General features: G+C 49.9%; 1 protein-coding gene across 5 annotated transcripts in view; it reads left to right on the top strand.

Moving 5' to 3' along the window:
• Positions 1 to 1,881: 1,881 nt before the first annotated feature.
• EXOC6B (exocyst complex component 6B) overlaps positions 1,882 to 14,427 on the top strand; it is a 319,988-nt gene continuing 307,442 nt past the window's right edge. For all 5 annotated transcript variants that reach the window (XM_077177925.1, XM_077177924.1, XM_077177922.1 and 2 more), the window contains exon 1: positions 1,882 to 2,099. In XM_077177925.1, coding sequence (XP_077034040.1) covers positions 1,987 to 2,099 — 113 coding nt within the window. In that variant the 5' untranslated portion in view covers positions 1,882 to 1,986. The remainder of the gene's footprint in view (positions 2,100 to 14,427) is intronic.

The raw sequence follows: 14,427 nt of genomic DNA, 5'->3' as shown, positions 1-14,427 counted from the left end.
CAGTGCTGAGGGAGGCCCAGATGTGGAGAATTTTATTTCTATCTCAGAAGGTGAAACAACAAAAGCAAAGGCAGAGCCCTCGGTGGTGTCACAATCTGGGATTCCTGCTCCCATCCCACTGTGGCATTCCCGTGCAAGGACAGCACCTGATAAGGTGTGCTGGGAACGGGACATTCCAGTGCTGTTTTCCCCAAAAAAACCGATAACAGGAACAACCAGCTGCTCCCAAAGGGAGCCACACCGGCAGCCAGGAGACCTCAGCACCCAGGGGTGTTCCTGCAGCATGTTCTGCACTGCTTTGGAGGAGGATCCGCTGTGCCCTTGGATCCCACAGCTCACGGGGGTGCACCCGGCAGGGGCTGGGACGGGCAGGAGGCAGCTCAGAGGCGGCTGGGACGGGCAGGAGGCAGCTCAGAGGCGGCTCGGTGTCTGCAGGAGCTCCTTCTGCCGGGGAGATGTGTGCGAGTGTCCTTCGAACAGTCCCGGGGGCAGAGGATGCCGAGGAGCGGCTTCGAGATGGGGCTTAATGACTCCAGGGACTTCGGGCAGCGGCTTTGTCACAGAGCCCGGACAGACTCCTGACACAGACAAATGGGAGCTCCTGAAATTTGGGGTTAATTTCAACCAACAGGTTTGTCACAGAGTGGGGACAGACTCCTGAAAAATACAAATGGGACTTCCTGAGCTTTGGGGTTAGTTTCACCCTGACTCCTGAAACTCCAGACAAGTGGGAGCTCCTGAAATTTGGGGTTAATTTCAACCAACAGGTTTGTCACAGAGCACGGGCACCCTGACTCCTGACACCGACAAGGGGGAGCTCCTGAAATTTGGGGTTAATTTCACCCTGGTTCCTGACACCGACAAATGGGAGCTCCTGAGCTTTGGGGCCAATTTCAAGCTGCTTTAGAGTTAATTTCAAGGGTTTGTCACAGATCCCGGGCACCCCAACTCCTGAAACAGATGGGGCTGCACTCCAGAACGGGAGTTCCCAAACTTTGGGGTGAAATGCTGGGTTCAAGGGGGAATGGGGAGCAGGCAGCTGGGGAAAGCTGCACCTTCCTTGGCAATGGGGAATGGAAGGGGCAGCACATGGCTGGAGTTTGGGATAAAATGGAGGCTTCGCCCTCTGAAACCTTGAGAGAGAAAACCCAGCAGGCTGTGCCTGGTGAACTCTCCCTTTATCTGAATAAAGCTGCAAGACTCCTCTGCCTCCTTTAGGGACACTGGTTTTTCCCAGTAGGATTTTCCACACATGTTGGGACCGCAGTCACCTTTTCATTGCTTATGGGGCTGAGGGACAGCATGGGGCAGGAGGAGCAGGGACACAGGTTCTGTCCTGCCGGGATGTCATAACGGTGTCACTACCGTGGGGCTGTGTCCTCTCATGGGGAGGACATGGGGACAGTGCCATGGGGCTGTGTCCTTTCCTGGGGACAACAGGGGGACAGTGCCATGGGGCTGTGTCATTCACAGAGGTGTCCAAGCCATGGGGCCGTGTCCCCTCACTGGGAGGACACGGGGACAGTGCCATGGGACTGTGTCATTCACAGAGGTGTCCAAGCCATGGGGCCATGTCCCCTCATGGGGAGGATGCCAGGACAGTGCCATGGGGCTGTGTCCTCTCCTGAGTACAGCACGGGGACTGCCATAGGGCTCTCAATTCCAGAGATGTGTCCCCTCGATGGGTACAACACCCTCCCCACCCAATCTTCCCCCAGTCCCGGGGCCGCGCTGCTCCGTCCGTCCCTCCTTGGGCGGAGCGGCCGCGCAGGCCCGGCCCCCTCCCGCACTACATCTCCCATGGTGCCGCGCGGCCCAGCCCCGCTCCCGGACTACATCTCCCGTGGTTCCTCGCGCGGCGCGGCCCCTCCCGCACTACATGTCCCGTGGTGCCCCGCGCGGGTGGCGGAGCGGGGCCGAGCAGCCCCGGCGGTGCCGCTGCCGGCCGGGCCGGGCCGGGCGGGGCCGCGCAGGTGGAGCGGCCCCATGGAGCGGCCGAAGATGGCGGAGCTGGAGAGCCTGGAGACGGCGGCGGAGCACGAGCGGATCCTGCGCGAGATCGAGAGCACCGACACGGCCTGCATCGGCCCCACGCTCAGGTGCGGGACCGCGGGGGGAGCGCGCATCCTGTGCCGCTCGGGGGGATGCGGGGGGCGCTCCCGGCGGGGCTCTGCGGGGTTCCCGGGGCAGCGCCGCCCGTGCCCTTTGCCAGCCGGTGTCACCCCCGGGCTGCTCCTTTGTTCTCCCTGCCCCCCGGGACAGCCCCGCTCCCTCGGCGGGGTTCGCCCCTTCCCCGCTCCGTCACGTCCTTCCCGTCCCTCCGGGGCCGCCGTTCCCGGGGCTTCGCTTTAGGCAGCGCGGCTCTGGCCCCGGTACCCGGTGTGATGTTAGTGGTAACCTGCGTCTGATGAGGAATCGCCCGATTTCCTAAAAAATGGCATTATTTTAGATCAGTTATCCACATCCGAGCCCTGTCGTGGCTTGCTGGACCAAGTCACATCGCTACCCTGAGATAATTCCCCCATCCTTGTAATTCCCCCATCCTTGTAAATCCCCCATCCTTGTAATTCCCCCGTCTTTCCCCGCCCTGGAAGTGCTGCAGAAGTTCTCCCAAGGACTTTGAGTCCCCCCAAGGCGTTTGCCGAGGCAGGTGTGTGTGTGATATCCGAATGGATGGGGATTGTTTGTGATACCCGAACATTGGGTGGGGGCAATTCCAGCTCCTCCCGATCACCGGGGACATCACGGAAACCCTGAGAAATAACCGGGGTTAAACCGCGAACAGATAACGCCGTTCGTTATCTCCGAGCCCAGCCCGGTGCCTCCGGGAGGGGAATTTGGGGTTTGGGCTGCTCCGCATCAGCCCCGGCTGGGCAGGGCTGGCTGCGCTCAGGGCTGGAGCCTCCCCTGGATTTATTTCCCTGCTCCAATTTCCCGGCTGGAACCCCTGGAGCAGCTCCTGGGGCCTCCGTGCCCAGCCGAGGCTCGGAGCTCTGGGATTTGCGGCGATGCTGCGGCGCTGGCACCGGGCTGGGCACGGAAACTTTGGGATTTATGGAGCAGCAGAGCCCTGGGTGTGCTCCAGCATTGCCCATCCCCTCGTTTATTGGGAATTCTTGTACTTTTCTTTCCTGGACTTCTCCCATGAAGCTTCTCAAGGCAAACCGAGCAGTGGAAATGGGATTTATTATTCTGCAAAACCTGGTTTGGATGGGTGGGAGCTGCCGGGGTGAGGAGTGTGGGTGTTTTTATTTCCATTTCAGAGGACAAAAAGTGCAGCTGATCTCGTCTCTTGATATTATAGTTAGGTGAGGAGCTGGGTTTGATGTGGAGCTTTGCATTTCCAGAGGAGAAACACAGAACTCACTTAACTCTGTGAAATATCTGGGCTGGGAGGGGTTTGGGTTTTATTCATTCACTGCTGGATGTGGGGACATTTAATTACAATTAATGATCAGCAAGGATGGCAGAGTTAAACTGGCCCGGCTCAGAGTGAACGCCCGCGGCAGGAAAGGAGGACGGTGGAAACTTTATTTTTATTTTTTTTTATGTAAAAGGTGACTCATTTCTTGTGGGCATCATGGAATAATTGTGTGTCCAGGAGCCAGGCTGGCTTCTCTTCCAGGAACTCCCAGGGCTCAGCTCAGGGCCAGGCTGGAGTGCTGGGGCTTGGGTTGGCAGAACTGGGCTTTTATTGGTGCAGAATTGGGTTTTTATTGATTCCTTGGGTTGGCAGAACTGGGCTTTTATTGGTTCCTTGGGTTGGCAGAACTGGGCTTTTATTGATTCCTTGAGTCTGCAGAATTGGGCTTTTATTGGTTCCTTGGGTTGGCAGAACTGGGCTTTGATTGTTCCTTGGGTTGGCAGAACTGGGCTTTTATTGATTCCTTTGCTTTGCAGAACTGAGCTTTTATTGGTGCAGAATTGGGCTTTTATTGATTCCTTGGGTTTGCAGAACTGGGCTTTTATTGGTTCCTTGGGTTTGCAGAATTGGGCTTTGATTGGTTCCTTTGATTTGCAGATTTGGGTTTTTATTTGTTCCTTTGGTTTCCAGAATTGGGTTTTTATGGGTTCCTTTGGTTTCCAGAATTGGTCTTTTATTGATTCCTTTGGTTTGCAGAACTGGGCTTTTATTGATTCCTTGGGTCTGCAGAATTGGACTTTTATTGGTGCAGAATTGGGTTTTTATGGGTTCCTTTGGTTTGCAGAATTGGGTTTTTATGGGTTCCTTTGGTTTGCAGAATTGGGTTTTTATCAGTTCCTTTAGGTTTCTAGAATTGGACTTTGATTCTTTTGGTTTGCAGAATTTGGTTTTTTATCAGTTCCTGTTGCCCATGGTTTGCAGAATGGTGCTTTTTTTGGTTCAGAATTGGGTTTTTATGGGTTCCTGATCCCTTTGGTTTGTAGAATTAGACTTTTGATGGTGCAGAATTGGACTTTTATTGGTTCCTTTGGTTTGCAGAATTGGGCTTTTACTGGCACAGAATTGGGCTTTTATGAGTTCCTGACCCCTTGGGTTTGCAGATTTGGCCTTTTATAGGTGCAGAATTGGGTTTTTATGGGTTCCTTTGGTTTGCAGAATTGGGTTTTTATTGGTGCAGAACTGGGCTTTTACTGGGTTTTTTGGTTTCCTGAATTTGGTTTTTATCAGTTCCTGTCACCCTTGGTTTGCAGAATTGTGCTTTTTTTGGTTCAGAATTGGGTTTTTATTGGTTCCTGATCCCTTTGGTTTGTAGAATTAGACTTTTGATGGTGCAGAATTGGACTTTTATTGGTTCCTTTGGTTTGCAGAACTGGGCTTTTATTGATTCCTTGGGTCTGCAGAATTGGACTTTTATTGGTGCAGAATTGGGTTTTTATGGGTTCCTGACCCCTTTGCTGGCAGATTTGGCATTTCACAGGTGCACAATTGGGTTTCCATGGGTTCCTGACCCCTTTGCTGTGCAGATTTGGCATTTCACAGGTGCACAATTGGGTTTCCATGGGTTCCTGACCCCTTTGCTGGCAGATTTGGCATTTCACAGGTGCACAATTGGGTTTCCATGGGTTCCTGACCCCTTTGCTGGCAGAGTTGGCATTTCACAGGTGCACAATTGGGTTTTTATGGGTTCCTGACCCCTTTGCTGGCAGATTTGGCATTTCACAGGTGCACAATTGGGTTTCCATGGGTTCCTGGCTCCTCAGGGACATTCCCAGGGCTCAGATGGCAGCTGAGGGTCCCAGCCTTGGTCCCTGTGGGTGGGTGGGCTCCAGCCCAGCCCAGCAGGGTGGCACATGCCAGGGGCACAAATTCCTGCCAGGAGGGGCCTCCTTGGGGTCCCTCCCAGCACTGCTGCAGCTGAGGGGAGCAGCCCAGGATGGGAACTGGGGACCCCGATGGGGCACTGGGATCATCCTGATGGGGGAACTGGGGATCCCTGATGGGGGAATTGAGACCCTGATGGGGGAATTGAGACCCTGATGGGGGCACTGGGATCATCCTGATGGGCACTGGGGACCCCACTGGGGGAATTGGGGATCCCTGATGGGGGAATTGAGACCCTGATGGGCACTGGGGACACTGCTGGGGGAATTGGGGATCACAGATGGGGGAATTGAGACCCTGATGGGGCACTGGGACCCTGATGGGGGAATTGAGACCCCGATGGGGGAACTGGGGACCCCGATGGGGCACTGGGATCCTGATGGGCACTGGGGACCCCACTGGGGGAATTGGGGATCACAGATGGGGGATTTGAGACCCTGATGGGGCACTGGGATCCTGATGGGGGAATTGGGATCTTGATGGGGGCACTGGGGAGCCCAATGAGAGGGACTGGGGATCTTGCTGGGGGCACTGGGATCCCGATGGGGGAATTGGGGATCACAGACGGGGGCACTGGGGAGCCCAATGAGGGGCACTGGGATCATCCTGATGGGCACTGGGGACCCCACTGGGGGAATTGGGGTTCACAGATGGGGGAATTGAGACCCTGATGGGGGAATTGAGACCCTGATGGGGGAATTGAGACCCTGATGGGGGCACTGGGGACCCCACTGGTGGCACTGGGGACCCCAATGAGGGGCACTGGGATCCTGCTGGGGGCACTGGGGATCCCATTGAGGGAACTGGGGCCTCATGGGGGCACTGGGGACCCCAGTGGGGGAATTGGGACCCCATTGGTGGCACTGGGATCTGAGGGCACTGGGGCCTCATGGTGGCACTGGGATCCCATTGAGGGAACTGGGGATCCCATAGAGGGCACTGGGGCCTCATGGTGGCACTGGGATCCCATTGAGGGAACTGGGGATCCCATTGAGGGCACTGGGGGCCTCATGGTGGCACTGGGGACCCCGGTGGCAGCGCAGCCCAGGGCTCTGTGCCCTGCCAGGGCTCGGTGGCATTTGAAGGACCCCGGGCTCAGCATCCTGGGGTGCTCTGGGATCCAGTCCAGGCTGTTCTCCCTGCCCTCCAGCCTCTCCTAATTACACCCACGGCTGCTAATTGCATCTCCTGCTCTCTCTGCTCACACCTGAATTCACAGAGGGATTTTGGGTCCTCTCTTGGTCTGGGTTTGGGAGATTCCTTTAATTCTGCAGGGTCAGAAATCCTTTTAGGGGAATAGAGATTGTAACTTAAAACCAGCTCTTGGCTGACTGTGATAGCCAAGAGCTCTCATTTCTATTGTGTTTAATTGAAGTTTTTTCATTCTGTCCCCTTGAGCTGGGGTTTGTATTTAGAGATCTATTTTATATAAAAAATATATATATTTCTATAAAAAATATATTTCTATATAAAATATATATATTTCTATATAAAATATATATATTTCTATATAAAATATATATATTTCTATATAAAATATATATTTCTATATAAAATATATATTTCTATATAAAATATATATTTCTATATAAAAATATATAGTTCTATATAGATCTATTTGAAAATATTTTTAGTATTATGTATTACAAAATGAAAATGTTTGAAGAGCTTTCTCTAACCTAAAACCAGCTCTTGGCTGTGATACCCCAGTGCTGTCACTTTTGTTGTGTTTTATTGAAGTTTTTTTCTTTCTGTCCCCTTGAGCTGGGTTTTGTATTTAGAGATTTATTTTATATATATATTTTGATATATTTTATATATTTTTATATATTTCTATATAAAATATCTATTTTTATATATTGATATATTTGAAAATATTTTAGTATTATGTATTACAAAGAATGTTGGTAATAAAAACGTTTGAAGAACTTTCTCTAACTTCAAACCAGCTCTTGGCTGTGATACCCCGGTGCTCTCATTTTTATTGTGTTTAATTAAAGTTTGTTGCTCTTTCTGTCCCCTTGAGCTGGGGTTTGTATTTAGATATATATTTATACATTATATATATATATTTATATATATTTAAAAATATTTTTAGTATTATGTGTTACAAAAATATTTGTAATAAAAATGTTTGAAGAATTTTCTAACTTCAAACCAACTCTTGGCTGTGATACCCAAATATTCTCATTTTTATTGGTTTAATTGAAGTTTGTTGCTCTTTCTGTCCCCTTGAGCTGGATTTTGTGTATATATATAGATATATAAAAATACTTTATATGCATTTTATATATAAAATGATATATTTTATATATTTATATGTACTTATATAAATATATACCAATATTTTTATATATAAAAATAGATATATTTTTATAGATCTTTATATATATTGATATATTGAATATATTTAGTATTAAATATTACAAAAAATGTTTGTAAGAAAAGTGTTTGAAAGCTTTTAAAGGAAGAGAAACTTTTTTACTTCAAACCAGCTCTTGGCTGACTGTGATACCCCAGTGCTCTCATTTTTCTTGTGTTTAATTGAAGTTTGTTGCTCTTTCTGCCCCCTTGAGCTGGGTCTCTATTTATTTTTGTGTTCTATATTACAAAACCTGTTTGTATTATTTTTAATCAGCGCTGGCCTGTGTCGTTCTAGAGATGGGTGACAGTGGGGGTTTCCTTAGGGCCCCCCATAAAATGGGGTAAAACCTCCCCCAATTCCCTGCAATACTGAGGCCTAGCCCTGTGATATCTGAATTTAAAAGCGTTTTAGAGCAGTTTCAGTAATTTAAAAGCAGTTTAAATGATTTAAATCAGTTTTTATTCCCCCTGGGGATGTTTTGCTGTCCTGGCTCCTCTGCAGTGTCCTTGTGCACCTGGTGTCACCTCCTGGCTCCAGCCCAGCCTGGATTAAGTCACTTTTTAATCCTCTCTGCTTCATCATCTCGAGCTCTGCAAGCCCTGGGCAGCTCCTGCAGGATTTTTCAGCATCCTTTGATAAATTCCAATTTTTAATCAGCATTTGATGAGTTAAGGCAGCCCTGGGAGCCACCCGGGTGCGCTCACCGCAGTTTTGTGTCTTTTCTGTGCTTTAAAATCCCTCCAGGCTGCAAAGCCCTCCTGCCTTTCCCTGGGAGCTGCTTTTGGAGCAGGAATTGCCCCAGGCCCAGCAGGAATTGCCCCAGGCCCAGCAGGAATTGCCCCAGCCCCAGCAGGAATTGCCTCGGCCCCAGCAGGAATTGCCTCGGCCCCAGCAGGAATTGCCTCGGCCCCAGCAGGAATTGCCTCAGGCCCAGCAGGAATTGCCCCAGGCCCAGCAGGAATTGCCCCAGGCCCAGCAGGAATTGCCCCAGGCCCAGCAGGAATTGCCCCAGGCCCAGCAGGAATTGCCTCAGCCCCAGCAGGAATTGCCCCAGCAGGAATTGCCCCAGCCCCAGCAGGAATTGCCTCAGCCCCAGCAGGAATTGCCCCAGCAGGAATTGCCTCAGGCCCAGCAGGAATTGCCCCAGGCCCAGCAGGAATTGCCCCAGGCCCAGCAGGAATTGCCTCAGGCCCAGCAGGAATTGCCTCAGGCCCAGCAGGAATTGCCCCAGGCCCAGCAGAAATTGCCCCAGCAGGAATTTCCCCAGGCCCAGCAGGAATTTCCCCAGGCCCAGCAGGAATTGCCTCAGGCCCAGCAGGAATTTCCCCAGGCCCAGCAGGAATTTCCCCAGGCCCAGCAGGAATTGCCTCAGTCCCAGCAGGAATTTCCCCAGGCCCAGCAGGAATTGCCCCAGGCCCAGCAGGAATTGCCCCAGGCCCAGCAGGAATTGCCTCAGTCCCAGCAGGAATTGCCCCAGTCCCAGCAGGAATTGCCCCAGTCCCAGTCCCAGCAGGAATTGCCCCAGTCCCAGCAGGAATTGCCCCAGGCCCAGCAGGAATTGCCCCAGGCCCAGCAGGAATTGCCCCAGGCCCAGCAGGAATTGCCTCAGGCCCAGCAGGAATTGCCCCAGGCCCAGCAGGAATTGCCTCAGCAGGAATTGCCCCAGCCCCAGCAGGAATTGTCCCTTTTTGGTGCTTTCATGGCCCTGGCAGCTCAGGTGTGGCTCCTGTCCCTGTCCCTGTGGTGCCAGGGGCTGGGAGGGCTCAGTGTTTATTCCCAGGTGATTTTTGGGATTCCTTGCTTGATTCCCTGCCTTTTTGTTCTTTTTCTTTATTTTTGTCCTCTTCAAATGATTTCCAGGTGATTCTTGTTATTCCCTGTCTTTTTTGTGCCCTGGCAATGATTCCCAGGTGATTCTTGTAATTAATTCCCTGCCAGATTACGTGACTTTGGTGTCCTCTGGAAACAATTTCCAGCTGATTCTTGTAACTCCCTGCCTGATTTGTGACTTTTGTGCCCCTGGCAATGATTTCCAGGTGATTCTTGTTATTCCCTGCCTTTTTTTTGTCCTCTTTAAATGTTTTCCAGGTGATTCTTGTTAGTCCTTGCCTGATTCTGTGAATTTTTGGCCTCTGGAAACAATTTCCAGGTGATTCTTGTTATTCCCTGCCTTTTTTTTGTCCTCTTTAAATGTTTTCCAGGTGATTCTTGTTATTCCCTGCCTTTTTTTTTGTCCTCTTTAAATGTTTTCCAGGTGATTCTTGTTATTCCCTGCCTGATTTCCTGCCTTTTGTCTCCCCTGGCAATGATTTCAGGCAATTCTTGCTATTCCTTGCTTGATTCTGTAGCTTTTTTTGTAATCTTCAAATGATATCCAGGTGATTCTTGCTATTCCTTGCTTGATTCCATGACTTTTGTGTCCCCTGGCAACAATTTCCTGGTGATCCTTGTAATTCCTTGCTTGAGTCTTTGGCCTTTTTTGTCCTCTTCAAACTATTTCCAGGTGATTCTTGTTATTCCTTGCCTGATTCCATGACTTTGGTATCCACTGGAAACAATTTCCAGGTGATCCTTGTAATTCCCTGCCTGATTCTGTGACTTTTTTGTCCTCTTCAAATGATTTCCAGGTGATTCTTGTAATTCCCTACTTGATTCTGTGACTTTTTTGTCCTCTGGCAAGGATTTCCTGGTCATTCTTGTTATTCCCTGCCTTTTTTCCCCCTCTTCAAATGATTTCTATGTGATTCTTGTAATTCCCTGCCTTTTGTGTCCCCTGGCAATGATTTCAGGTGATTCTTGTTATTCCTTGCTTGATTCTTGTTATTCCTTGCTTGATTCTTGTTATTCCTTGCTTGATTCTATGACCTTTTTTCCTCTTCAAATGATTTCCAGGTGATTCTTGTAATTCCCTACTTGATTCTGTGACTTTTTTGTCTCCTGGCAAGGATTTCCTGGTCATTCTTGTTATTCCCTGCCTTTTTTTCCCCTCTTCAAATGATTTCTACATGATTCTTGTTATTCCCTGCCTTTTTTGTCCTCTTTAAATGATATCCAGGTGATTTTTGTAATTCCCTGCCTGATTCTGTGGCTTTTTTGTCCCCTGACAAGGATTTCCTGGTAATTCTTGTTATTCCCTGCCTTTTTTGTCCTCTTTAAATGACATCCAGGTGAATCTTATAGTTCCCTGCCTGATTCCCTGGCTTTTTTTTTGTCCTCTTCAAATGATTTCCAGGTGATTCTTGTTATTCCCTGCCTGATTCTTTGACTTTTTTGTCCACTTTAAACAATTTCCAGGTGATCCTTGTAATTTCTTGCTTGATTCTTTGGCTTTTTTTTGTCATCTTCAAGCTATTTCCAGGTGATTTCTGTAATTCCCTGCCTGATTCTGTGACCTTTTTGTCCCCTGGCAATGATTTCCTGGTAATTCTTGTTATTCCCTGCCTTTATTGTCCACTTTAAACAATTTCCAGGTGATTTTTGTAGTTCCTTGCTTGATTCTTTGGCTTTTTTTGTCCACTTTAAACAATTTCCAGGTGATTTCTGTAATTCCATGCCTGATTCCCTGGGGTTTTTGTCCCCTGGCAATGATTTCCAGGTGCTTCTTGTACTTGCCTGCCCGATTCTGTGGTTTTTGTGTCCTGCCAGCAGCTCCTCCCCGGGTTTTGCTCCCTCCCAGGTGTGTGTTTGCTTTCCAGGCTGTTCCCTGGGGCTCTGTACCCATCCTGTTTGGTGCTCCCTGCAGGAGAAGCAGGAATGCTGTACCTGGGGTGGGAATGGATCAGCCAGGCTGGGACTTTAGCCAGCATCATGGAGATGTGAGGCTGTGGAACAGAAAACGGGAATTTCCAGGGATCAGAGCAGTGAAAGGAGGCTCAGTGAGGTCGTGGGCAGCTCCTGGGTGGATTAAGGCAGGGCTGGAGTTAAGCTGAGCTCCCTAATTCCTGGCTCAGCTCCTGCAGGGCAGTGCCTGCCCTGGGTGTTTTCCATCACCATTCCCTGCTTGGCACCTCCCTGTGCCCAGCTGGGACACAGAAGCTCCAGCTCCAATTTTTTTTGGGTATTTTTTAGGATTATGTGTATATATTTATTTAGGATTATGTTAGGATTATGTTAGATATTTATTATTTTTAGGATTATGTGTGTTATATTTTATTAGGGTTTTGTGTCTGGGATGTTTGACAGATCAGGGAATCCTGGAGTGCTTTGGGTGGGAAGGGACCTTAAGGATGATCCTGATCCTCCACTTTTCACTGTGCCAGTGTCCAGCCTGGCCTGGGCACTGCCAGGGATCAGGGGCAGCTCCAGCTGCTCTGGGAATCCCAGCCCAGCCCCTCCCAGCCTGGAATTCTTTGCTCCTGAGCTGGGGCTGATGCTGTGGGCAGGGAATGTTCTCTGGGTTATTTTCTGCTGTATTTTCCAATGGAGCTGGGTTGGAATTCTGCCAGTTCTGGTCCTGTGGCATCCAGGATTGTGGAGCTGAATTTGGGAAAATGAGCCCAGAAACTGCTGTGGGATCCAGGGTTGTGGAGCTGAACTTGGAAAACAGCACAGAAACTCCTGTGGCATCCAGGGTTGTGGAGCTGAATTTGGGAAACAGCACAGAAACTGCTGTGGCATCCAGGATTGTGGAACTGAATTTGGGAAAATGAGCACAGAAACTGCTGTGGGATCCAGGGTTGTGGAGCTGAACTTGGAAAACAGCACAGAAACTCCTGTGGCATCCAGGGTTGTGGAGCTGAATTTGGGAAACAGCACAGAAACTGCTGTGGCATCCAGGGTTCCTGAGCTGAACTTGGAAAACAGCACAGAAACTCCTGTGGCATCCAGGGTTGTGGGGCTGAATTTGGGAAAATGAGCACAGAAACTGCTGTGGCATCCAGGATTCCTGAGCTGAATTTGGGAAAATGAGCACAGAAACTGCTGTGGCATCCAGGGTTGTGGAGCTGAACTTGGGAAAATGAGCACAGAAACTGCTGTGGCATCCAGGATTGTGGAGCTGAACTTGGGAAAATGAGCACAGAAACTGCTGTGGCATCCAGGGTTGTGGAGCTGAATTTGGGAAAATGAGCCCAGAAACTCCTGTGGCATCCAGGATTCTGGGGCTGGACTTGGGAAACAGCACAGAAACTGCTGTGGCATCCAGGATTGTGGAACTGAATTTGGAAAACAGCACAGAAACTCCTGTGGCATCCAGGATTGTGGAGCTGAACTTGGAAAACAGCACAGAAACTGCTGTGGCATCCAGGGTTGTGGAGCTGAACTTGGGGAACAGCACAGAAACTGCTGTAGCATCCAGGGTTGTGGAACTGAATTTGGAAAACTGAGCACAGAAACTCCTGTGGCATCCAGGGTTGTGGAGCTGAATTTGGAAAACAGCACAGAAACTCCTGTGGCATCCAGGGTTGTGGAGCTGAATTTGGAAAACAGCACAGAAACTCCTGTGGCATCCAGGGTTGTGGAGCTGAATTTGGGAAAATGAGCACAGAAACTGCTGTGGCATCCAGGGTTGTGGAGCTGAATTTGGGAAACAGCACAGGAACTCCTGTGGCATCCAGGGTTGTGGAGCTGAACTTGGGGAACAGCACAGAAACTGCTGTGGCATCCAGGGTTGTGGAACTGAATTTGGAAAACTGAGCACAGAAACTCCTGTGGCATCCAGGATTGTGGAGCTGAATTTGGGAAACTGAGCACAGAAACTGCTGTGGCATCCAGGGGTGTGGAGCTGAAATTGGGAAAATGAGCACAGAAACTCCTGTGGCATCCAGGATTGTGGAGCTGAACTTGGAAAACAGCACAGAAACTGCTGTGGCATCCAGGATTGTGGAGCTGAATTTGGGAAACAGCACAGAAACTGCTGTGGCATCCAGGGGTGTGGAGCTGAATTTGGGAAACAGCACAGAAACTCCTGTGGCATCCAGGGGTGTGGAGCTGGACTTGGGAAACAGCACAGAAACTGCTGTGGCATCCAGGATTGTGGAGCTGAACTTCGGAAAATGAGCACAGAAACTCATGAACAGTGCTGCCAAACCAGAGAAACTCCAAGGTGGACACAGCAGTGATTTCTCAGTAATGTCAGGTGCTCTGCTTGCCATGCACAGTTTTGGATATTGCTCAGTTCCTCTCAACTATACAATAACCAACTTTTCCCCCCTCACAGCATTGGTGGCCTTCAATTCCTCCTTATAAAGCACTTTGCACTTTAGCAAGGGACTTAAACACTTTGCTAAAGGAACTCAAAGGAGGAAAAGTACCAAAACAACCCTCAAAAAACTGTATTGAGTAGCTGAACACAACTGTCAACTTCTTTACTCTGTGCCACCCAGATAGGACTCAAGCAAGGCCTGGGAGTCTTCCTTATCCCCTCTGGGCTCCCAGCATCTCCTGAAATGGAAGCTGTTTTACAACTTTCTAAAAATCTTCGGAGTTTTGCTGTTTCCCACAGTTGTGCCCTTGGTACAGGGTGGAAAAGTGACCCAGCTAGAGGAGGTTTGGCTGTGGGTATCCCAGGTTTCCAGCCCAGGCAGGAGCTGGCACAGGGGGATTTGGTGGGGCCAGAGCCAGGACTGAGTTGTGATGAGTTTAGGGAAGTTCAGGAGGTTTGGGCAGACACAAACCTGGCTCATTGCTGCTCTGTACTCATGGGGAGGGGTTTTTGTCCTCTCCCACCTCCTGGGAGCTGTTTCCCAGCTGGATCTGCTCCCTCCACCCCATGCTGGGCTCCTTTGTGGCTTCCCAGTGTCTAGACTGGCCCTGGGCT

This window comes from Agelaius phoeniceus, chromosome 4, assembly GCF_051311805.1.
Source record: "Agelaius phoeniceus isolate bAgePho1 chromosome 4, bAgePho1.hap1, whole genome shotgun sequence".
Lineage (NCBI taxonomy): Eukaryota > Metazoa > Chordata > Aves > Passeriformes > Icteridae > Agelaius > Agelaius phoeniceus.
The sequence above is the reverse complement of the archived record's forward strand: the minus strand, read 5'-3'. Positions and strand labels throughout refer to the sequence as shown.